Genomic DNA, 24,465 nt, shown 5'->3' with positions numbered 1-24,465 from the left:
TGCAAAAGTGACACCATTCTAAAAACTGCACCCCTCAAGGTGCTCAAAACCACATTCAAGAAGTTTATTAACCCTTCACAGGAATTTTTGGGATGGGGAAGAAAAAAATTAATATTTAACTTTTTTCACAAAAATGTTACTTTAGACCCCTATTTTTTATTTTTGCATTGGTAACAGGAAAAAATGGACCCCAAAATTTGTTGAGCAATTTCCCCTGAGCACGCAGATACCCCATACATGGGGAAAAAACCCTGTTTGGGCGCACAGCAGGACTCAGAAGAGAAGGAGCGCCATTTGACTTTTTGAATGTAAAATTTGCTTGAATAATTAGCGGACGCCATGTTGCGTTTGGAGAGCCCCTGATGTGCCTAAACAGTGGAAACCCCCCACAAGTGACACCATTTTGGAAACTAGACCCCTCAGGGGACTTATCTAGATGTATGGTGAGCACCTTGAACCCTCAGGTGCTTCACAGAAGTTTATAACATGGAGCCGTGAAAATAAAATTTTCACATTTTTCCCACAAAAATGTTTTTCGGCCCCCAGTTTTGCATTTTCATAAGGGTCACAGGAGAAATTGCACCATGCAACTTGTTATGCAATCTCTCTTGAGTAAGCCAATACCCCATATGTGGGGGAAAACCACAGCTTGGGCATACGGCAGGGTTCAGAAGGGAAGGAGCGCCATTTGACTTTTTGAATGTAAAATTTGCTTGAATAATTAGCGGATGTGCCCCTGATGTGCCTAAACAGTGGAAAACTCTCACAAGTGACTCCATTTTGGAAGCTAAACCCCTCAGGGAACTTATCTAGATGTGTGGTGAGCACCCTTAACCCCCAGGTGCTTCACAGAAGTTTAGAACATAAAGCCGTGAAAAAAAAAATATATAACTTTTTCCACAAAAATTATCTTTTTGCCCAATTTTTTTAGTTTCACAAGGGTAAGAGGAGAAAATGGAACCTAAAAACTGTTCTGCAATTTCTCCTGAGTACACCAATGCCCCATATGTGGGGAAAATACACTGTTTGGGCGCACGTCAGGGTTCAGAAGGGAAGGAGCACTGTGTGACTTTTTGAACGCAAAATTGGCTGCAATCAAGAGCGGGCGCCATGTCACTTTTCGTGAGCCCCTGATGTGCCAAAATAGTGGAAACCCCCCCACAATTGAATCCATTTTGGAAACTAGACCCCTCAAGGATTTTATCAAGGGGCATAGTGTACATTTTGAACCCAAAGGTACGACAGAATTTGATAACATTAGGTCATCATATTGAATAAGTTGTCATTAGTCTTGAGCGCAAGTGCTCGCTACTTGAGTTTGCAGCGGGTACTCAGGTATGCACCAAGTATCGCGGGTGCTCGAGTCCCTGCCCCGCATGTTTCACGGTTGTTAGACACCCAAATGCATGGCATGCGATCCCAGCAACTTTTTTTGGGCCGTGAAGCATATGGAGCAGAGACTCGATCATGTCACTCAAACACCCGCGATGCGCAGTGCATACCCGAACACCCGATGCAAACTCAAGTAGCGAGCACTTGCGCTCAACACTGGTAGCCATATTGTCATCATTTTTTTTTTTCTTTACTTTTGAAAAAATCCCAACCCTGGCACAACCCTAACCCTAAATTTTATTTTTTTACACCATTCCTCGTGTAGTATAAGTGATTAGACGACTTTATTCTTCCGGTCGGTGCGATTACAGAGATACCAGAATCATATCGGGTTTTTATGATTGTCAGCTGTCACACACTAAAAGACGCTTTTTTTTTTTTTGCAAAGGCTAGTTTTTGCATCACCATATTTCGAGAGCTATAATTTTTTCATATTTTGGCCGGCAGAGTCATGTGATGGCTTGTTTTATGCGGGACAAGTTGACGTTTTTATTGATACAATTTTCGGGCACGTGACATTTTTTGATCGCTTTCTATTCTGATTTTTGGGAGGCAGAATAAACAAAAACCAACTATTCTGGATTTTTGGGGGGTTTTTTTTATGCCATTCCGCGTGTGCTAAAATTAATAATGCAGCGTTATTCTTCGGGTCAGTACATTTACAGCGGTACCGCATTTATGTAGTTTTTTTATGTTTTGGCGCTTTTACACAAAAACTATTTTCTAGAAAAAATAATTTTTTTGCATCGCTTTATTCTGAGAGCTATAACTTTTTTATTTTTCGGATGATGGAGCTGTGTAGCAGCTTGTTTTTTGCGGGACAAGATGACTTTTTCAGCGGTACCATTTTAATTTATATTCGTCTTTTTGATCGCGTGTTATTCCATTTTTTGTTTGGCGGTATGATGATAAAGCATGGTTTTTTGCTTCGTTTTTTATTTATTTTTTTTACCATGTTCACTAAAGGGGTTAACTAGTGGGACCGTTTTATAGGTCAGTTCGTTACGGATGCGGCGATACCAAATGTGTGCTTTTATTGGTTTAATTTTTTTTTTCATAATAAATATGGGTATCAATATATTTTTATTTTTTGGGGATTGTTTTTTTTTTATTTTTTTTTTTCACTTTTCTACTTTTTTTTTTTACTCTTACACATTGTCCCACTATGGGACTTTCACTTTTTGCAGCCTGATCGGCTGCATGGCATAGAGAGCAGCAGCTCCCTATACCATGCTGCCTGTCAGCGCTGCACACAGGGGAGACATTACTTTTGTCGCGCACTGCGCATGACCAAAAGTAACGTCCTGCCTCCTGGAGACCCTGATGTTGTCATGACGACATCGGGTCGTCATGGCAACATCTGGAAGCCGCCGCAGACATCGCTGGACGCCGGCAGGAGAGGTGAGTATACCGATCACCTCCGCAGCATTGCGGTGGCAAGGGGGATCAACTTCGATCGCAGCATTGCGGGGGTTAATGTGCCGGGAGAGGTGCGGGACCGCTCCCAGCACATAGCACCGGGTGTCAGCTGTGACAATCAGCTGACACCCGGCGGCGATCGCACCGCTTGTGTGCGGGCGCGATCGCAGCGCGCGTAATAATACGTAGCTGGTCCATAAGTCCCAGGGCACAGCTACGTACTATTACTGACAAGGTCGGAAAGGAGTTAAAGTGCATTTCACATGATCTGTTTGAATTATTGTGCTCTTAAATTTTTTTTATTTTTTTTTTTACTACAGGTTAACTCTGGTGATGTTGCATTATTATGGTCAGAGTTGATCAGCAGCGTATTTTCATCTTTCTGGACTAGTACTGTAACCACTGACCCAGATTATTGGTCATCCTGGAAAGTACACACCTGCCCGGACGATGCAAGTGTACCCCAAACTCTCATGGAACTCTCTATGAAGGTTTGTAAGAAATGTACTGCACAACTCTAAGGGTATGTGCACACTTTAAGTATTTGCTGCATTTTTGGCTTGTATTTTTTTGTCTGCAAAACTGACGGATTTCCTAGTGCCAGAAAAGTATTTTCTATCTCATGTGCACGCTGCTTATTTTTTTTCCTTGCAGATTTGAAGCTGTTTCAAATCTGCAGCATGTTAATTCTTTCAGAGTTTTTGTGCGTATTTTACTTTCCATTTTTCCTGTAACATTTTAGGACTTGCTGCAGATTTTTTGCCAATGTGTTATATAAATTTGGTAGCCAAGTCTTCAGTTTTTCTCAGATAATTAGAATGTATCTTTTCCTGTAAGTTGCTATAAATCAATGGTTCTAGTTAAAGAGAATCTGTCGGCATTATTTCACACCCCAAACTATGCAGGACCATACAGGAAGCACAGTACTGATGGTTTCATAGTCAGTATCACAGATAAACATTTACACCTAGGTACCTTATAGGTGACATCTCTGATTGGAGCCATTGTCTTTATTTTTTTCTCCATCTTGTACAGATGCCATAATGGCTTTTCACATTCACAGCTCATATCTGCAGACTTACCTCTTCTTCATTCTTCTGCGGCAAATCCTGACACTGTGACCTTAAAAATAACCGTCATTTTAATGCTCATGAATCAAAATATCTGTCCTATGCGGTGTCCCTGAATAATTGCCCCTTACTGTGCTCCTTTCACAAAATATAATTCCCACACTGTCCTCCTTATGGTACATCGCCTCCACAAGGTCCACTCCTTTTAATAATGGGCCTTTTCTTCACAATGTGCACTCATGCTGTATCCCCCCTATACTGCTCAGCCTCAATAAGGTGTCCCCTCCTTACACCAAACCCCTGCGTACTTTCTCCTCCACTCTGTGCCCTCACTGTACCCATGCACTACCGACTACCTATACTGTGCCCCCTCACTTTTTTCTCCCCATACTGTCCCCTCACATTCCCCCCCCCCATACTGTTCTCTCACACAATTTACCCCATACTGTCTTCTCATGCATTCCACCCTCCTCCAGTGCTATCACCTTACGCGTTACCCACCCTCCCTACATACTGTCTCCTCACACATTTCCTTCCTCGCTCCTCACCATGTTGTCTCCTCATACATTTTCACCTCCCCATACTGACGTCTCCTTCCCCCTTTAATAAAACTGTTTCTATGGCTCCTTTGCAGCACTTGCCTTGCTGTCTGTGCAGTGCAGTTGGGACATCTGCAGCATGATCAGCTGACGTGATCATGCTGCTGACGTTGCTCTGACGCAGAAGTGCCAGAGGTCAGGGCTTCAATTGTATTCACCCCTGAAAGACGTGAGTAAAATTGAAGCAAGTAACCCAGCAGTTTACAGCTTTTCTGAGCTGGCCATCAGTTTGACAACCGGCCCTGAGAATGGCCAAATCCCACTTCTTGGAGTACACACAATGTCACTGTTCTAGGAGATGCCTCAAACCACAACTCTAAGGTATCCCCCTACTGGCTGCGCCCGGGTTAAACACCTGCCTCCCCACACCCACCCTAGATACGCCGTTGGTTTGACGGGTGAATTCCTGCTTATAGATTCCCTTTAAATCATGCTTTTATGTTTTTTGCTTAACACGTCGTTACCTTATTTTTCAGGGTCCTGGTATTTTAAACAGGGCTGTGCTGTCAAAATGCTTCTGTGAAGTTCTGACAGGTTGCAGCAAGGCATTGTCATGGGATATGAATGAGCTTCCAGTCCTCCTGACTTCACGGGTGAGCCTTGGAGAAGGGGTTGAGAGACTTCAACAGCTTCATGAAATCAGCTCCACTCTATGGACGAATATGGCAATCTCTTCCTTGGCAGGCTTTAGGTATGGAACCATAGGGCCCGATTCATGATATGCATTTTTTTTTTTTTTAAGTTATTTTTATTTTCATGTCTTGTAGCGTTGATATTTTTTGCTCCAGATTCTTCAAAATGATACAAGTGTATAATTAATTTTGTGCAAAAAAAAAACAACACTGTTCATTTTTATCTTTTAACCTATTTTGCAACTTTTTACTGCAAAAAGTTGCACATTCCGCTAGATGGCACAAAAGTAGCTCAGACATTTTAAGCTTAAAATCACTTTGAGGGTGGTCTGACTTTTTAAAAAGTCAGTTGATGAATCAGCCGAAAATATCTGTACATCCCAAACATCCGACATCAATGCCGATCATAAAAAATATTAAACAAGCATATAAACTTTAAAAAAAAAAAACACAAATTAAAAGAAAGTCGAAAATGAAAAATATAGACATACAAAACGAAAAATACATAATGCCTGATTACTTTATTTGCATTTTTTTGTCTAGTTTTTGTTATATTTTGCTTATGTTCTACCTTAACCATATATCACATTTACATATGCCAAGGATGGACTGTGACTATTTAATTTCTTTTTACAGAAACACTGATGCCAGACTGCAAGGTCTTCTGTTATATCACCATTTTGTTGCTCTGAAGGATCTTGTACCAGAAAGTCTACAAGAAGAATTTTTGCAATATTGTGACCATCTGCCACAGAAAGATCTCTCTGCATTTCACTATATCCAGGATATCCTAAGAGACTGGTCTAATGAGGAAAGATTACCTGAAAACATTGTTAAGCTGTGGTTGACATGCTTACAGCAGTTTTATGCGGATGATGTTGATGATGCAGTTCAGGCATCTGAAGCCGCACATCGTGGCTCTATGTGGATTAATTTGGGTATTCTGCAGATTCATCTTTGGCTTCCACAAACTACCTTTGATCCAGCAGTGAAACAAAAATACAAATTACAGTATGCAGAGGAAGAGGTAAATAAGTATAAGACTCAAATGAATATATAGGTTAGGGCAGACCTGGGCAGAGTGCGGCCTGCGGGCCACATCCGGCCCTCTGACTGTTCCAGTCTGGGCCGCGGCAGCCGAAGGGCTAAAGCAATGACCCACGGACCGCACCGTGCCCGCCCACTCGCAGTCACCGCCGCCTGACCCTTTCTCCGTATGCGCGCCGCTTCTGCATTGGTACAGGAGGGGCCGCCGCCAATCAGCGTGTGAAGCATCTGACGTGATGACGTCATCACGTCAATGCATCGGAGACAGGATCAGGGGCATAGCATCGGGGAAATGGGGGTGAGGTGTGTGTTTTTTTTTTGTTTTTTTTTTTTTATAATGTGTTGCTGGACATGGGGAGGCTATGGGAGTCTGTTGCTGGTCATGGGAAGGCTATGGGAGTCTGTTGCTGGACATGGAAAGGCTATGGGGGTGTCATGCTGGACATTGGGTGGCTGTTTGGGGCTCTCATCCTGGATGTAGGGAGGCTGTTTGGGGCTCTCATGCTGGGGGGTGCTCATACGGTATATAGAAGTGGTTGTATTCGGGTTCAAACGGTATATGGTGGGATATCAGCATACTTCTGCTCAATATTAAGTCATGCAATTAATACTAATATAATATTTTAATTAATATATTGATATTAATATGTAGCTGAATTAATTTCTGCCTATTGGTTCGGCCCTCCACAACTATCACAGTCTCTCATATGGCCCCTCGGGAAAATTAATTGCCCACCCCTGGGTTAGGGCTATAGTGCAGTGTACATTCACCGACCACACAAGGAGAGCTCCTGATGCATATGTCAGAATTTTTCTATAGACCCCCAGTTAACAATGGAAACCAGATGTGGACATCTGTTCTATTGGTATATGTTAGCATAATTTTTTTTAGACATCAAATGCTTATGTCAAGGTTCGAGTGCTAGGTTTTCCACTTCTGTAATAATTGGATGTTGAATAGAAAATAACTTTAAGGGGAGGAAAAAATGAGTTTTTGTTACTTGCCTGTAAAATAGTTGTCCTAATTTGGAAAACAAGACCTTGGCTTTAAGCTGCTACCACTAAAAGGTTACAACCAAAAGTGTTAATTTTCCAACACCGGCTATACACTTTTCTGCAGAGCCAATACTGAGCTAACCAGTTTGTATACATGTAGTAGAAACAACCAAAAGGTAAACAGGAAATCAATATCTAAGAACAAGAGGCACCCTCCCAGTAAAACCAATCATATCCAAAAATGAGTAGAGCGAAATAACCGGTTGGGAGCTGTCTCCCAATAAACTCGGTGGTAAAAGGTGACACAAAAATCCTCTTTTTTTCCCACTCATGTTATCGGGGCACAGAAGATAATGCTCTATCACAAAGCATTCCCATGGTGAGAGCACAAAATAAACATGACCCAAGTGGTTTTCTGATCCACTACTACTATGGGGATGCCAAAGAGTGCATAGTATTGTGCTTAGTGAAGGAGTGGCCAAAAGACCGCTTTTACAGTAGAAAACGGATGGCACATATTGTAAGGCCCACAGTTTTGGTGGAACGCGTCTGGCCATTTTTATCCATGAATGTAACGTAACCTTGGAAGCCTTTGAGATGATGAAAATAAAGTCAGAACAAGGGGATAGATTACCCTCACAGACATGTGCTGGATGGATCTGACAAATGACAAACAAAAAAGACTGTTAACCAAAATTAAACCGCAGATCAATCTCATGCAGAAGCTAAAAGATGGCAGTGATATAGTTTATAGAAGGTAATTAGAGCTGGATGGGTGATCTCTTATAGAAAGCTTCATCAGGTCTAGAGGCAGAAGATCACTGGAATAATATGGAGATCTGGCCAATAAAGACCCAATCCAGAGTGGCAGAAAGACAGATTTCTAGACAGAAGGTGTTTCTCTTCACACGAACATGAGGAAGACTTCTAGGCTTTGAGGTGTAAAAGGTTGTCTTGCCTTTAGCATGTGACTTCTTATTCATTGAAACTACAAGACTTTAGGACTTGGTTTCAATGTCCCTGGAGGTAGCGACTATGAAAACATGGAAGACTAAACCAGGGCTGTGGAGTCGGTAAGCCACACCTCTGACTCCTCAATTTCCATGACACCGACTCCACGACTGCGACTCCCTCATGTTTAAGTGATAAATTTACTGTAGCACAGATTAATCTCAGCTAAAAGTCTAGACCCTTAGATCAGGAATAGGACAGACATTTATAGGACATTTCATAACTTTCCCATATTCTTATGAAAAAATATTCCCCACATACTGCATTGAACTACTGTACCCAATTTATTATATATTTTCAGAGTCGGTCCATTTTATTCCGACTCCAGCAACATGGGCTCCAACTCCATGACTCCGACTCCACAGCCCTGGACTAAACCCCAAAAGAGTGGGTCATCGATCAGTACGAAGCCCACAGGAAAGTTGGTATGCGAGACCAACTGGAGTCCATTGTGAAGATTATGCAGTGAAGTAATTGGGAAAATTAGCCTTGAAGTGTTTCATCTGGGGAGTATATCGTACATACCACAAGAGGAACAAAGAAGGATAATCCAGAGACTAAAGATCAATCCCAAAGGTCCACAATTACTCAGTGAAGTCAGAAGGTGTGGCACTGTGTGTATGGTATGGCCTCCGTCGAAGACGAGATCACGGATGCTATTGTAATCTGTACTATTGGTAAGAATTGTCCTGCTGTGGGTGAAGAGAGATTGGCACCCATATCCAGGACAGCTTCAAAACTGTCCATGTTTTTGAAACAGAAGGTGACTATCGCCAGAATATTGTCTTCCCTGTATGATCAAACTAAAATTCTACTGGACTAAAAAATGGTCTTTGTTCATGGTAACGACGCTAGCTGCCAGACCTCAGAGAAGCACCACAATCTGAAAGAAGTGATTTGTATCCAAAAGCAGAGGAAACTGGACTGGGCATATAGTGGTATCCAAGAAACCCACTGTTGGAAGAGAATTTGATCACAATCCGCAGTGATTCCATCCAAAAGTATCAACCCATAACCAAAATAAAAAGGATCGAGGTACTTAAGGATAAGGTTGCCTGTTAGGTTTTTTTGGGAACCATAAAAAAGGAGCAAACCTCCAAAGGCAGGTTTCTGAGATGTGACTGAAACAAGAGTCTACAAAATTAGAGCCTGCCCAGTATACGAATAGGCCTGAGTGAGGACTGACCTGCATGCAAAGGAGGGTTTGCCTGAACCCATTTAAAAGACTAACAGTGTCGCTCCTTTTGCCACCTTCTGCCTATTTTGGGGGTAACCTGGAAGAAGGAACTACAGAAACACTGAGTGACCCTATTGCATGTAAAAACAGAGTTAGGAGGCTCTGTTCCACTTTATCTTTGGAGAGAATAAGATCATGAATGTATCAATGCCATTATCCCTCCCCACTTGTCGATTAAATGATTATTCTCCCCATTTCCCACCTTGTAGGTAGAGAGGGAAAACAACCGGAACTAATAAAAGCTGATGAAACTTACAAAGATGGGAGGTCTGCCTTCTACCAACACTAAATTTGATTGAATTAGTGTCTGCCTCCTGGTGCCAGCTGTCTTTGGTGTCACAATAATGGCAACAAGAAAAAACAGTTCATCTTGTTTGACCTCTTTAATATGAATATATGGAGTTGATCATATGCCATGCTAAGTTGCGCAATGAGCTTGATACTAAGGATAAATGCATTTTGGACATATTTGCTGTGAATATACCCCACACCTCATATCCTATGCAATGCAAAGGGTAAAATCTGCGGTAAATAATTAAACTTATAAATTTACAGGCTGGTTGGTGTCAAATCTTCAGCACCCAGCATTTATTGCCATAAGTTTTCTGCCCAGTCTTTGAAAGAGATGCCATAAAATCCCATCCACAACACTGGCACTGTAATTTGCAGTGTATTTTGCATGTGGAAAATATATACAGGTCTATGTAGGTTTAAATTTACTAAAATATTGTTTTGTGTCTTAGCAGTATTGTAATTGTTTCCTCCTGTAATATTTGTGTTGATGTATCAAAACTAAATGTCCATTTTTTTTTTTTTTTTTTTCAGCTGCATGAATTAGAGCTTGAGTGGAAGACGCGAAATTTGTCATGTAGCCTTCTTACTGGACAAGAACTTAGTGATGATGCATTGCAAAAGCATTTACATCCTCATATAAGGTGGGCCTGTGATCTGGCCATTTAACCCCCTGTATTCCTGGCACATGTTTCATGCTGGGTCTTTCTCACAGTGTTTGAGCAAGTGGTTTCTCTTCCAGGAGAGCCGCTGCTGCAACCACCCAATGCAGGTGTCATACACTTGGCCTGCTAAAGCAGATCTATCACCAGATTTCACATTACAATCTACATACATTATTAAATGGTCCAAATCAGAATAGCTGTATAACCCTGCTTGAAAGTTGTTGTTTTTTTATTTGCATTAAATGAGTATTAGGTTCACACGTTAGGCGTTTTTGCTGCGTTTTTTATGCAAATTAAAAACTGCCTTTTACAATACCAGCAAAAACTATGAATTTCATAAATCTCATGCACACACATTGGTTTTTCACGTCTTTCAGCATTTTTGCAGCGTGTTTTCACCCATATAAAGCGATGAATAAGTGCAGAAACGCAGCAAAAAACTTTGCCATCAGTTTTTGCTGCATTTTTAGTGTTAAAAAGCATGTACAGAAGGATGTGAAAGACCTTTTTTTTTGCGATTTTTCTCAAGTTTAAGCCAAAATGTCTTGGTGTCCTCACCTGAGCATGGCAGTTAGAATTAGTACAGTTTAATTAAATTAGTATTGTATTAAAGCAAACAATTGCCTAAGCAATTAAAATGGCTGACCAGTGTGTAAAAGTAAACATTGCCTGACCAATGTGTGAAATTGAACAATGCCTGGCCAACTAAATGGCCCTGACCAATGTATGAAACTAAACAGTGTCCACCCTACAAAATGCTCTGTTAATGTCTTAGGTAAACTATTCCGGACAAATCGATTATCAACCGCTGTTACATTTGTAACATTAGGCATAGGTTGAAAAAGGACCTAGGTCCATCAAGTTCAACCTTCCTCCCCCAATTGTACTCCCTACACTAGCACTACACTAACTTGCTAACTAACAGGGACTAACCAGGGTTCTAGAACTGATGGCCTTTTCTTGGGGTCCAGAAGGAATTTTTCCCCCGTTACACAAATTGGCTGAATGTGTCCTGGGGTTTTTGCCTTCTTCTGGATCAACAGATTTAAGCATATTGATTTTAGTAATACCATTATTAGAATCACAAGAGTAATACAAAATCTAAAATTAATTAAAAAAATTAAATTAGAAACGGGTACATTTTTATCTGTAATAGTGCAGCAATAACAAAAAATGATGATAATACATTGTGAGGCCTAGCCTGGATCAAAGCTAATTATATTACTCGTTATTTAATTACTATTACCGTACTAAATATACTACTATAGGTGTAACATTTTGTCTAATTTAACTGTAACCCACAATCTTATGTGTATCGAGGAAATCGTCCAGCCCTTTTTTGAAAGGTGTTAGTGTCGGCCATTACTACCTCTTGTGTTCCGGCATTCCACAGTCTGACTGCTCTGACTGTAAAGAACCCTTTCCTGTTTAGGTGCTGGAATCGCCTTTCTTCCACCCGTAATGAGTGCCCCCTGGTCCTTAGTATGGTCTTTGGAAGGAATAAGTCATGTGCTAGGCCTTTATAATGACCACATATATATTTTATACATGTAAATGAGATCCCCTCCGAGGCGTCGTTTTTCTAAGCTAAACAAGCTCAACTTTTTCAACCTCTCATCATATGAGAGGCCTTCCATTCCTTGTAATAATCTGGTTGCCCATCTTTGAACTGACTCTAACTCCTGTAATTGTGTATTTTTTCATTAACTTTTTTGTGTAGTATAGTCACTATTTTTTCAGACAGAAAAACCTGTTTCCACTAAATTTCATCAATTTGCCTTTTTTTCCAAAAATGTTTTATGGTTTCACGTTTTGCATTGGTGCCCTAACACCTTGCATTGTTCATTCTTGTATGGTGGAAGCGAAGCTAAACTTTGGGATCCTGAAAAATGCAGAAAAAAAACATAGCAAAAATGCAGCATGAAAAGCAGCAAAAAAGCCAACAAAACCTGCTTTTTTTACTGCCAAGAGATCAGGCTGCAGAAAAAAAAAAAAAAAGCAACGTGTGAACATAGTCTTATCTTTAGTAGCTGGATTATGCAGCAATTCTGATGTGGACTTTCGAAGTGCACCAGTATCCAAGAGATCAATAGTTCAAGCTGCATACATTATCCTAACATCAGGCACTTAAAAAGTAATCTCATATATTTAGGAACTTATTGCAAGTGTTTTTAATTACTCTTTCTCCACAGGTCTTTGCTGCAAAAAACTCAGAGACTGAAAGCATTCATATACAATCTTTCCAAAAAGCAGGCCTACCGCCCCACATGTCCAACTTATAACACCTTGTACCAGGACATTCATAACTACCTCAACAGCATTGGCAAGATATCTTCCATCCAGGATTTTTCTACACGTCTTTTTAAAGCCCTCAATGGGAAGGCTACAAAGTCACGCCAAGGTATACTCAACCTGCTGTCCGAAGAGGTCACGTGGCAGCGATCCCAACAACAATTCCGAAAGCGTCTTTCAGAGGAGTATTCCCTTTATCCAGATATAGTTATTCCTCTTCAAGCTGCCATTTTGCAAGTGCAACATGGCATGAGAGTAATGGCCTCTGAGCTCTACGTCACAATGAACAGTGCTTTAATTTCGCCCTCCAAAATAACAAGCATAATTTCCTCTCTTCTTGCTTTTCCATCTACATCTGAAGCATTTCCAACGTACTTTTCACACGCTGACAGTTTGTGTTCAGTTGGTTCCCTTGACATTCTGAAAAGCCTTAAAAAACTGTCTCAAAAATATCCCTGTAAAGACCAAACACCCCAAGCGAAGGATTTAAGCTGTTGCCTAACCAAGGAGCAGCTGCTTGTCAATGGGTTACTCTATCTGCGCTGCCATATTCTTTCCAAAGGGGAAATGGAACAAAAGTCTCTGAAGCTTTTCAGGCACATTTGTCAGGTGAGTGTTTTACTTTATTATCTTGTATTTTTTATTAGATATGACACTTTAGATATAAGAATGTGTATTTTATAGGTTTATGTACTGATCCTTTTTTCAATATATGTTTCTTTGTAGGCCATCATTAATGAGTGGGATGAGCAAGAGCAGATGGCTAAAGAAGAGGCAGAGCAAGAAAGTAGTCTGTATAAATATAAGAGCAAAAGTCTTGGCACAGGAGTTACAGAAAATGAGGAAGAAGAAAGAGAATTCCGCTTGCGATTTCCAGTTTATGAACAGGTATGATTTTCGCAAGGAAAATTTACTCAAAGTGAACCAATAGGAGATTCATGCTGCCCAAACCACAGGTAGCATGAATTCGGACATCACTTGAGTTATGGCACCCATGTAGGTTTTACTTTGAAACGCTGTAGTGTTTCAGAGACTGCATACTCTGGAAAAAAAAAGCGACCAGGGAACATGGTACTCCGATGACAAGTCTAAGAGGCCCATTCCACGCGGCTTCTCCCTGCCCTAGACTGACAAGTCTTTTCTTTAGGCCACGGCCCCACTATCAGTATTTGGTCAATATTCCTCCTCAGTATTTGTAAGCCAAAACCAGGAGTGGGTGATAAATGCAAAATTGGTGACTTGTTTCTATTATACCTTTTCTCTGATTGCTCCTCACCTGGTTTTGTCGCCCACACCTAAGAAGAAATACTGACCAAATACTGATAGTGGGGCTGTAGCCTTAAACTAATGATTGTTAACTCCTCTGCACCCCATGAAATAACTATCTACCTGGTTTTCAACCTCCCCATCACTGCAAGCAAGCAAAGCCCAAAAGGCTAATGCTTTGCAATACATAGAATTATCACAATATAACAAATGCCCAGTTGATCTCAGACATGTTTTTGTCCTCTGAGAGAAAAACTAAAAAAGTTTTAAAATTTTAAAAAAAGCAGACCCCCCCCCCTCACTCCCCCTCCATAAGGAAAAAAATGCTAGTTTTTTTTAGTCTAAAATGCAAGAATACTCTTCTACATGTATTCTTGACTAGCAATGCTTCTTTCCATTAAAACTTTAACAAGTGAGTCATGAAGCTTGTTGCACTGGTAAAGTAACCTCTTCATGATGCAGCAAATTTTCGTTTTTGCGTTTTTGTTTTTTCCTCCCCTTCTTCCCAGAGTCATCATTTTTTTTTTTTTTTCTTTCCACGTAGACGTATGAGGGCTTGTTTTTGAGGACGAGTTGTATTTTGAATGACCAATCATTTTACCATCATTTATCATGTTGGAAATGGTATCTGATCTGCAGGCAGGATGTTATAGAGAAGGAGGAGCTGATGGTGTTTTTTATGCATAGGAGTCTAGTGGCGGTCCTATTCAGTGACTGACTGTCTTCTCTGTATGACTGACTACAGGCAGAGATAGCTGTCAATCATTGAGCTGGACCACACACTGGACTCCTATGTATACAAACATCAAGAATTTCAATGAATTAAATGCAAGTTATGCTGCATCTTTTCTGACTAACTTTATATATCATTCTGCTCAGCTTCTCCTTTATAGCATGAAGTCCACAGATCAGACTGCATGTACAATGTAAAACCCTATATGTATTTGGGGATATATTTGGCAGTATTCAAACCAGCAGAGTAAAGGTTTCATGGTATTATTGCTGCACTGTGCATGGCATAAAGTAAAATTAAAATGCTAAAAAAGAATGGCAGAATAACCCCCTCCCACTCCATCCCTGAAAGTTTATAAATGCTTCCAATACATAAATACATATTTTATATTAAAGGGTATCTTTAAAAATTACTTTTTCACACAGGACCCTGTAGGTTTGGATTTCTTTTTCCCTTGACAATAAAGACCTTCATTTAAAAACTGCATTTTTTTTGTTTACTAGTGTTATCTATATCTAATATTTAAATTTGTTTTGTGATCGGAAACATTTAAGTGTGACGAACATGCAAAAGATTAAGAAATCAGAAAGGGGGCAAACACTTTTTTGCACCACTGTCTATGTGCATGTAGTTGTTTCCAAGAAAAATCCAGCAATACCTTTACATGTCCAGTGTTTTCCTCCATTACTGACAAATCAGTGTTTGTTTGAATTGATATGCAAATGAGGCTGTAGATCTGAATCTTCTGTCACTCCAGCTCTGCTCCCTGCCCAGCATTGCCGCCTTTTGCTTGACTTGCCATCCTCTGTGCTGTATGACTTCAGGCACAGGAGTTGTCAGTGGAGTAGGAGGAAGCAGCAGTGCTGTGTGGGGAATAGAGCTGGAGTGACAAAGTCTTCAAATCTATATCCTCATTTGCATATAATTTCAAACATTTAATTTCTCCGTAACGAAGGAACAGACAAGCCATGTAAAGGTATTACTAGACTTGTCTTTGAATGAGATACATGTACATAAGTTTGTCATGTGAAATCCAGCTGACAGATTCCCTTTACAATATTATTGGTACTCCAAATTTAGAACTTGTGTTTCTCCATAAGAATCTGGGATGGCACACCGTTAGAGAAGCAGTGCATGTCAAGGACATGTCTTTATAGCTATGAAATTAAAAGAAGTGAATTATATAAGAACAAGTGGGACTTCCAGGGTCCAGTTTTAATAAGCTGTTCTTGGTGGTTATTCCTTTTACCCTGTTCATACATTTTAAGATTCCTCATGTACAGTTTTTTGATGTATACTTCTTTGCCAACTTATAGGATTTTGCAGACTTAACAGAACAATTCAACCTGGATGATATTATGGAGACACAAGGCAGCGATGGTGAAGTAGCGGATCAATCTAGACTGTTGTCTCAGAGTTCAATGCATACTGTGATGCTCGTTCATCAGCAGCTTTGTCTAAGTGTTGCCAGATCTCGTTGGTATCACCAGAAGAAAACACTACATCTTACCAGAAATTACCTGACCGTGTTCCTGTCTTGTTACCAGACCTGTGCTGCCCTCATAGAATCTCTGTACCCTCTTTTAGGTATGTTTTTTATATTTAGTAGTATGGGTGAAGGGGATAACTTTATCATGCGTATAGGGTAAATAGGATAACTTTATATGCAATAGTAAGTGTTTTAGCGATTATATCCACTACATTGGATAAGCAGCTTCTCCTTTTATTTATTCTTGAAAATCATCATTTTGCATAGAACCTAACAGACATCATCATCTCTGTCCCCATTGGGGCTCACAATCTAAATTCCCAATCAATATGTTTTTGTAATGTGGGAGGAAACCCATGCAAACTTCTTGCAGATGGTATCCTCGGTGGGATTTGAATCCAGGACTCGAGCAAAGCAACTGTGCTAACCACTGAACTACTGGGTGCACAGTACAGCCTACCTTAAAAACTAAATGTCATCACTACCAGGTGATGGATTATCCAGGTTTAAAAACACATGGCTGCTTTTGAAGAAAAAAAAAACAGGTTGTGTTTAGTAACGTGGCTCAGTTCCATTTACTTCAATAGATTTCGTGTGCACTATCAGATACACCCTATGAATAGGAAGGAGGGGTACTGTTCATCGAAGAAAGCAGTAATGTTCTTTCTTCCTGTTCAAGCCCTTTAATGACCAAATGAGGGGTCAGTTTTGATTAAAATTGTAGACCAGAGCATGGTGAAGGGCCAGAGGCCTAGTGATGCCACTGTCTATCTCCTGCTGTAAAGGAGTTGGGGGCAGTGTTTCACAGACTACTGTTTTCAGGAGGTAAGCAAAACATAATGTAAAAGTAAGTAATTGGAGACAACATTTAAGCAAACCGTGCACTCCTAATCCTTACTACAAAGTGCTATCGATTTAAAGTGATCACTCTCTGTGCGGATCTTAAATCAAGTCCGTAACATAAGAGCTAATGTGGCCTCTGGAACTTGTCTGCCACCTGACTTGATTTATGGTGTGCTCAAAGGGCTGGTGTCTTGGCAGAAACACTCACTCCTGTGATAAAACAAACACACAGGGAAATGTATTCCCTCACTTAAAAGAGCAGCTGAGAGTCCCTGCTGTGTCACCAGTATATTCATTTATGCTTTCTTCCCTGGCAGGAGCAGATTTTGCTTGACCATGAACTCAAGCAGCTATAGATTCGAACACCACAAATAACACCGTAGATATCAGGGGCTTATTTATGTGATTATTTCAGCACAGGAACATTTTTAAAAACGCATCTAATTATGGAATGTATTATTATTCCAAGATCTATTGATTACAATGTACTTTGTTCATGGAACAATCCCTCTAAGTTTGATTCCCTGCCATGTGTTAGATCAGTGCTGATGGCAGCAGAAGGGTAAAAGAGACTAGTACAAACATTTCACAATGCCTGCTATGCCACTGCTGCAGACATTTTGCTCAAGAAGAAAATGGCCACATAGTGTGTAAACTAAGGCGGTGTCAGCTTAAACGAAGCCTATAGATGTAGTATGGATAAGAAATGTATACTTATTTATTGTTAGGAATCACTTTCAAGGAGTTTTTTTGAGCTCTGCTGCTCTGCCCTAGATGAGTCCACTGATTGGCTGCAGCGCTGTCAATTTGTTGTTGGCCATGCAGGCAATAATGGACACCGGAAGTAATAGTGGAGACCCAATGAGACTTGATAAGAACAAATTGCAGCTAATGGACAGGAGTTAAACGAAACCGGAATCCCTTTTTAAAGCTAGAAGTGATTGATCTGTGGGGAAATAGTGCTGCATGTTTTCTCATTAAGATGGCCAAACACCCTCAGCAAAACACTTAAGCGACTTTTCCCACGAACAAAGTTAATTTTAATCAATTGATCTTGAAATAATAATTTACAAAATTGGATGTGTTTAAATAAAATGTCCCTGTGCTGAGACAATCTTATAAATGTTCCCCTGCTGTGTACAGTGTAATGGCTGTGTCTAACCATACACCTACATGGTCTGATCATACCACATCTCCTGGGCAGGGGAGGAAGCAAAAGACTATACAGACATTACAGCATGGGATCACAGCTGATTCTTTCTTTGACATAAAACATTTTTTAAAAACATGAAGGGAAATGTTTTACCTCACAAAAAGAATCAGCTGTGATTGCGTGCTGTCCTATCTGTGTAGTCTTTTGCTTCCTCCCCTGTCCAGGAGCTGTGGTATGATCAGACCATGTTCCTGTACGGTCAGACACAGCCATTACACAGTACATAGCAGGGGCACATGTATAAGATTATCTCAGCACAGGAAAAAAAATTTAAACACATCCAATTGTGGAAGTGATTTTTATTTCAAGATGTATTGATTAAAATAAACTTTAAAATTACATCTGTGGGAAAACCACTTTAAATATTAAGCAAGTTTAAAGTAAACTGGTTTCTGGTAAATTATCTGTTTAGTCATGTGCATCTTTGCTACATTATGTAAGACACTCCACTTGTGTTGTCACCTTTGTGCCCTTTCCTTGTATATTGAGCATGCACTTAGCACTTAATTGGTTTTATTCTTTTATATTTAATTTTACTTTTAGGGGCTGACTTAAATGATCATCTTTTCAGCAGCCATCTGCTGGCAAGCACGCTCCTGCAGAACACAATCTTGGGGAACAGTGCTTCTGACCTCGTAGTGCAGCTTGAAGGCCCTTATGACTTTTATCAGCATCCCAACATCCAGCAGGTCACGCAGTGCCAGTGTGTGCTGAGGCGCTTCAGCGAGGAGGTGAACAAGTTGATGGGAGATTGGCCAGATCACCCTGCTTTGGTTCAGGTGAGAAGAGAGTACTAGCGGGCTCAGATTGATCCTTTTAAAGCAAAGTAAAATTAGAATTCTGTATGCCAGAATCCTAAATGTGAATGTCAATCCTTTTCATTTTTAGAGGGTTTACAATCTGTGCTAATTAAAAAAAAATGTTAACTCTTGCTTTGACATACATTTAAAAAAAATAGCATGTGAGTTCGCTCCAGCTTCCACTGGTGGGAACTTGAGAATTTACTGCATACTGTCTAATAATTGCTGTAAATAGGTAGCAGTCCTCAGGGATCAGGGGCTGCAGGTATTAAATCTGTCTTTCTAGAGGCTATTGAGCTCAGTATTAAGGGAAACCTGTCACGTTGTACATGCTAACTGATCTGTGGACATCATGGTATAAAAAAAGGAAAATCTGAGCAGATTGCCATCTATATACGTTTGTTTCCCTTTATTCCCAGCACAGTCATATAGGGCAGACTGTCACTGCACTGACTGCCACTGGACTCATAAGCATACAAATACCAGGGATTTCAATAAATAAAATGCAAATTTTACTGAAACTTTTTCCCACAAAAATGGTTGTCAGTTTTTCCTGCTTTATGACATGCTGCTTGCTAGATCAGTTACCATTTTCAACGTGGCAGGTTTCCTTTTAGGCCCATATACACATAAGACTGTCAACTGTTATCAACAGGCTTGCCCAGCACTCCAGTATGTATGGGGGCCTACTGACTCTTCCCTGACACAAGATGTCTTTGAACAGAAAAATACTATCTGTCCAATTTTGGATTGCTGATCCTTTTGTTCTTTAACCTAGAAGGTATACCTGGGGCCTCGCAGGCCCGCCCTGTTAATTGTTTTCTATTTTCTGCAAGATTACTTTAGTTAGAATTTTGAAACTCCAGGTATTCCTCAGGTATATAGTTGTTTGTCATTTTTGTTTGAGTTATTCCATGTTATTTGCACACGGGCCTAAAAGGCCCCAGGTATGTGAAAGTGTAGATTTTTATGGTCATGCGTTCTAGGGTTAAGGCTAGGGTCACAAGACAGTTTTCTCTAATCTGAGAAAATCTAGAGTGTGTGTGGCTAGAGTGTGTGTGGCTAGAGTGTGTGTGGCTAGAGTGTGTGTGGCTAGAGTGTGTGTGGCTAGAGTGTGTGTGGCTAGAGTGTGTGTGGCTAGAGTGTGTGTGGCTAGAGTGTGTGTGGCTAGAGTGTGTGTGGCTAGAGTGTGTGTGGCTAGAGTGTGTGTGGCTAGAGTGTGTGTGGCTAGAGTGTGTGTGGCTAGAGTGTGTGTGGCTAGAGTGTGTGTGGCTAGAGTGTGTGTGGCTAGAGTGTGTGTGGCTAGAGTGTGTGTGGCTAGAGTGTGTGTGGCTAGAGTGTGTGTGGCTAGAGTGTGTGTGGCTAGAGTGTGTGTGGCTAGAGTGTGTGTGGCTAGAGTGTGTGTGGCTAGAGTGTGTGTGGCTAGAGTGTGTGTGGCTAGAGTGTGTGTGGCTAGAGTGTGTGTGGCTAGAGTGTGTGTGGCTAGAGTGTGTGTGGCTAGAGTGTGTGTGGCTAGAGTGTGTGTGGCTAGAGTGTGTGTGGCTAGAGTGTGTGTGGCTAGAGTGTGTGTGGCTAGAGTGTGTGTGGCTAGAGTGTGTGTGGCTAGAGTGTGTGTGGCTAGAGTGTGTGTGGCTAGAGTGTGTGTGGCTAGAGTGTGTGTGGCTAGAGTGTGTGTGGCCAGAGTGTGTGTGTGTGTGTGTGTGGCCAGAGTGTGTGTGTGTGTGTGTGTGGCCAGAGTGTGTGTGTGTGTGTGTGTGGCCAGAGTGTGTGTGTGTGGCCAGAGTGTGTGTGTGTGTGTGTGTGGCCAGAGTGTGTGTGTGTGTGGCCAGAGTCAAATCGACGAATAGCACTCGTCTGATTTTTATGGTCATGTGCACGAGCCCTAGGAGATAGACTGCTAGAGATGCCTGTCCTTGTCTTTCTCATAGAGTGCTCTTTATCATTTAACCTTTCTATCTTTTTATTTTCAGCTTATGGTTATCATTGATAGAATTCAAGGATTTGCGCTCTCCAGTCCTCTATCCAAATTTTTAAATGGTCTGGAAATTCTTTTAGCAAAATCTCAAGTAAGTACACTTGCAAGTAGGATATACAGACTTTTCTTCATGGTGTCAATGCTCACCCAACCCATGTGCAAATAAGGATACATGTTGAACTTTTTGTTTTTAAAATTAAATATAAATCTAGGCATTTTCACATTGTGCCAGGTGTCTTATCCCAGAAAATATATTGTTTTTAGGGTATAATATGATTTTTTTTTTTTTTAAATTAACCTTTTATGCTTGTCAAAAGTGTGAGAATTGTCATGACAGCGGAAGAATTAAAGTGCATCTGTCAGTATAATCAACCCTCCTAAGCTGTCTATATGGGCATGTAGGTCATAGGAAGCTGAATAAAATAATACCTTTATATCTGCAATCGAATGTCTTATTCCAGAGAAATCCACATTTTTCTTGTATGTAAATGAGCTGTTCCAGGCTAAGGGGAGGACATTGATGTGCATGAGAATCTGCCTCCAGAATATATTTTAAATGTAATGTGTAATTACCGGTGTGATGTGTAATGGCCGCTCTCTGCTCTCCTGACCTCACTGCAGAGCTGTGTGTGATTATACCTGACACATCTGCAGGTTCCTCACAGCTTCAGCGTTCATCTCACAGGCAGACAGTGCTGCAGTAGTGTTACCATACAGCTGAGCTGTGAGAGCTGCAGCTGCATACTTGCTTGTAATGAGGCATGGTTCACTTCTACTGGACTGCGTTAGTTTCCTGTCTCATACTGGTAATGGTCCTTTTCATTTAAAATAAGCTCTGGAGGCAGATTCTTTCCGATCAGTGTCCAGCCCAAAGTTCCTATCAGATCATTTACATATTAAAAAAATGTTGCTTCTCTGGAATAAGACATCAGATAGCAGGTATCAAGGCACTAAGCCGTTAGCTTTTTAGGCAACTTATAGAGTATGTTTTAACCAATCTGTGGCTTTCCATTTCATTTAAGAAAATAATGGGCAGCCGTCGATTAATTTTAGTATTTAACACCTAATGACAAAAAATGTTGGTAAGCATTGGTAATGCCCCCCCCTAAAGATTTTAAAGCAAAAGTCGTGCCTGACTTCTGGGTTGTGGGACCCTGGCATGCAGAGCTGGATTCCACAACTCTGTGTCGCCCATCACAGTGAAAGCGCAAAAACATGCTCTTTAAACTAAATAAGCTGTGCTAAATCCGTTACTGAACAATTAGCAAATGGTAACAGCCTTAGTGATGCTATCGTTCATTAACTGCTCAGTAAAGGATGTAGCAGAGCTTGTTTAATCCAGAGCACAAGATCTTGTGCTTTAACCATGAGAAGGGCCATGGAGAGTTGTGGTATCCTGCTCTGCATGCTGGGATCCAACAACTCAAAATTTTAGACACTACTTTTCCTAGGTCAATTCCTTTAGGCAATCATTTTGGACACTTCTCAGTACTTTAACAGATGTTTTTAACAGGGTTTAACCATTTTTTTTTTTTGGCTATGGGCTTAGAAACAGGCAGGTAGCTTCTAACTACCTGTCTGTTCTACCCAGCGTCGGAAAAGAGCGGTCATTAACCACTCTTGCCAGGCATTCAGCTGCTCAACATCAACAGAGCAGCTCTTCTTCTTCCGGGCTGCTCTGTTGATGGGGCGTGCCTGCCGACCTCATGATGATTGGCAGGCGGATTCTCACTGTTAGGCAGCGGTGAGCCGGCTGTCAATCAGCATGACGTCTGCAGTCACGTCCCCGTCAACCAAGCCGAGCATAAAAGAAGCCTCTGTTCCTACAACGTGGTGTCAGCGGAATCTGCTGAATAGAAATTGTACTTTCTGTTTTGTACCATTTTGCCATAAACGTACATTTTGGGAAATGCAAAGGGCGGGAAAAAAACTGATTCTGACTATTTTTGTTTAGCATAATTTATAATGTGAATACTTCAGTTTCTTTATTCTTCAATAGGACTGGGAAGAAAATGCTAGCCGGAATCTGTCTCTTCGAAAGAACCTTGATGAAATTACACAGCTTATATTCCAGTGGCGTAAACTCGAACTGAAGTAAGCATTTTTGTCATTTGATCTTTAGTTAAAGCCATTATTCTAATCCTGCTGCATCCAGATTCATGCTGGTTAGTGTCGGCCTGTAGACGAATGCTCCATGAAGCTCTGCCTTTACTGATGTTAGGGCAAAAGATAAAAAAATATCAGTGGTACTGGAACCTCCACAGATGCAATGCTGTCTGTTCTACCCCCCTCCCAGATTTCTGGAAGTCATTTAGCATTCCATTATTCCCTAAGTAAAGGTTAATTTCTACTCTAACAATACTTACGGAGCATTACTTTTATTTCTTGATAGTAAAGTTTGTCATTCTTCCTTGTCCAATATGTAAATTGTCGCAGTTGTTTTCGTCTATTCATTGTACAGTTTATAAACCAAATGGATTTCTTTATTGGCTCGCAGCTGCTGGTCTTTGAGTCTTGACAATGCCATGAAGCGACATGCCGAAAAATCCCATAGGCACTGGTTTTCTATTTACCAGGTGATTGAAGATTACCTGCAAGTGGAACAGGAGGAAGGTGACGTAATAAATGTCTGTCTGTCATTGATGTGCTTGCCTAGTACAAAGCTGTTCGTTTGACATTTGTGTACTGGTTTTATATGCAGAGAATGATCAAGAGCAATCATTTGAGTCTGTTACAAAGACATTACAGGCATTTATCGAAGGATCCACTTTGGGAGAATTCCAGTCTCGTCTCCACATGATACTGGTTTTTCACTGTCATGTTCTTCTTGTCCCGCAAACATCTAGGAAAGGTATGCCATTGTTTTAATGAATACAACTTTACATCTAATCTGCTATTTCTCTCAGGTTTTTTTTTTAAACCCATACTGAAAATAATGCAATAAAGGGAATATTTACCCCTTTATTGCATGTGGCTTATGGCGATATTTAGGAACATCATCATTTGCACCTTCTGCTCTGTTGTGCTTGGCCAATGCATGCATTGGCCATGAACCTTCATAAGCTAAGTGATTAGAAATGATGCAGCTCTGTAAAAACTGAGCTTTAACCCATGCAAAGATATAATATAAACATAATCAGCACAACATTTTAGACCTAATCTAAGCACACAACAAATTTATAATCACAAGCTGTATTGCACATAGCAAATCTGCAGAATCCAGCAGCGGCTACTCCAGTGTTAACAGAGGTGTGCATTGAAGCTGAGCTGCTGCCGGCACAGAGAACATCAGTGAGGATGCTGGCTATCGGACCCCCACCCATCTGATATTGGTGACCTACATTGAGGCTAGATCATCAGTATAAAAGTAGTGGAACAACTCTTTTGAAAAAAGTAACTGAACAATAAGTGGTTGAGTAAAATAAAAAAAGTATAAAAATGTTTTTATTCTTAAACATATTAGTAAGTTAATTGTCATAGTACTTACTGTATGTA

The 24,465-nt window shown here is 40.7% G+C and overlaps 1 protein-coding gene across 1 annotated transcript in view; it reads left to right on the top strand.

Annotated features, from left to right (window-relative positions):
• MDN1 (midasin AAA ATPase 1) overlaps positions 1-24,465 on the top strand; it is a 253,888-nt gene that overhangs the window by 181,333 nt on the left and 48,090 nt on the right. Inside the window, exons 59-70 of the mRNA XM_073675707.1 lie at positions 3,132-3,302; positions 4,957-5,171; positions 5,749-6,139; positions 10,229-10,338; positions 12,552-13,260; positions 13,378-13,539; positions 15,967-16,237; positions 18,739-18,974; positions 20,966-21,061; positions 22,970-23,064; positions 23,468-23,583; positions 23,672-23,821. Of these exons, the coding sequence (XP_073531808.1) occupies positions 3,132-3,302; positions 4,957-5,171; positions 5,749-6,139; positions 10,229-10,338; positions 12,552-13,260; positions 13,378-13,539; positions 15,967-16,237; positions 18,739-18,974; positions 20,966-21,061; positions 22,970-23,064; positions 23,468-23,583; positions 23,672-23,821 (2,722 nt within the window). The remainder of the gene's footprint in view (positions 1-3,131; positions 3,303-4,956; positions 5,172-5,748; positions 6,140-10,228; positions 10,339-12,551; positions 13,261-13,377; positions 13,540-15,966; positions 16,238-18,738; positions 18,975-20,965; positions 21,062-22,969; positions 23,065-23,467; positions 23,584-23,671; positions 23,822-24,465) is intronic.

This window comes from Phyllobates terribilis, unplaced genomic scaffold, assembly GCF_046119375.1.
Source record: "Phyllobates terribilis strain yellow unplaced genomic scaffold, ASM4611937v1 Scaffold_3__8_contigs__length_932513732, whole genome shotgun sequence".
NCBI lineage: Eukaryota > Metazoa > Chordata > Amphibia > Anura > Dendrobatidae > Phyllobates > Phyllobates terribilis.
Note: the sequence above shows the minus strand (reverse complement) of the source record. Positions and strands in the feature narration are given on the sequence as shown.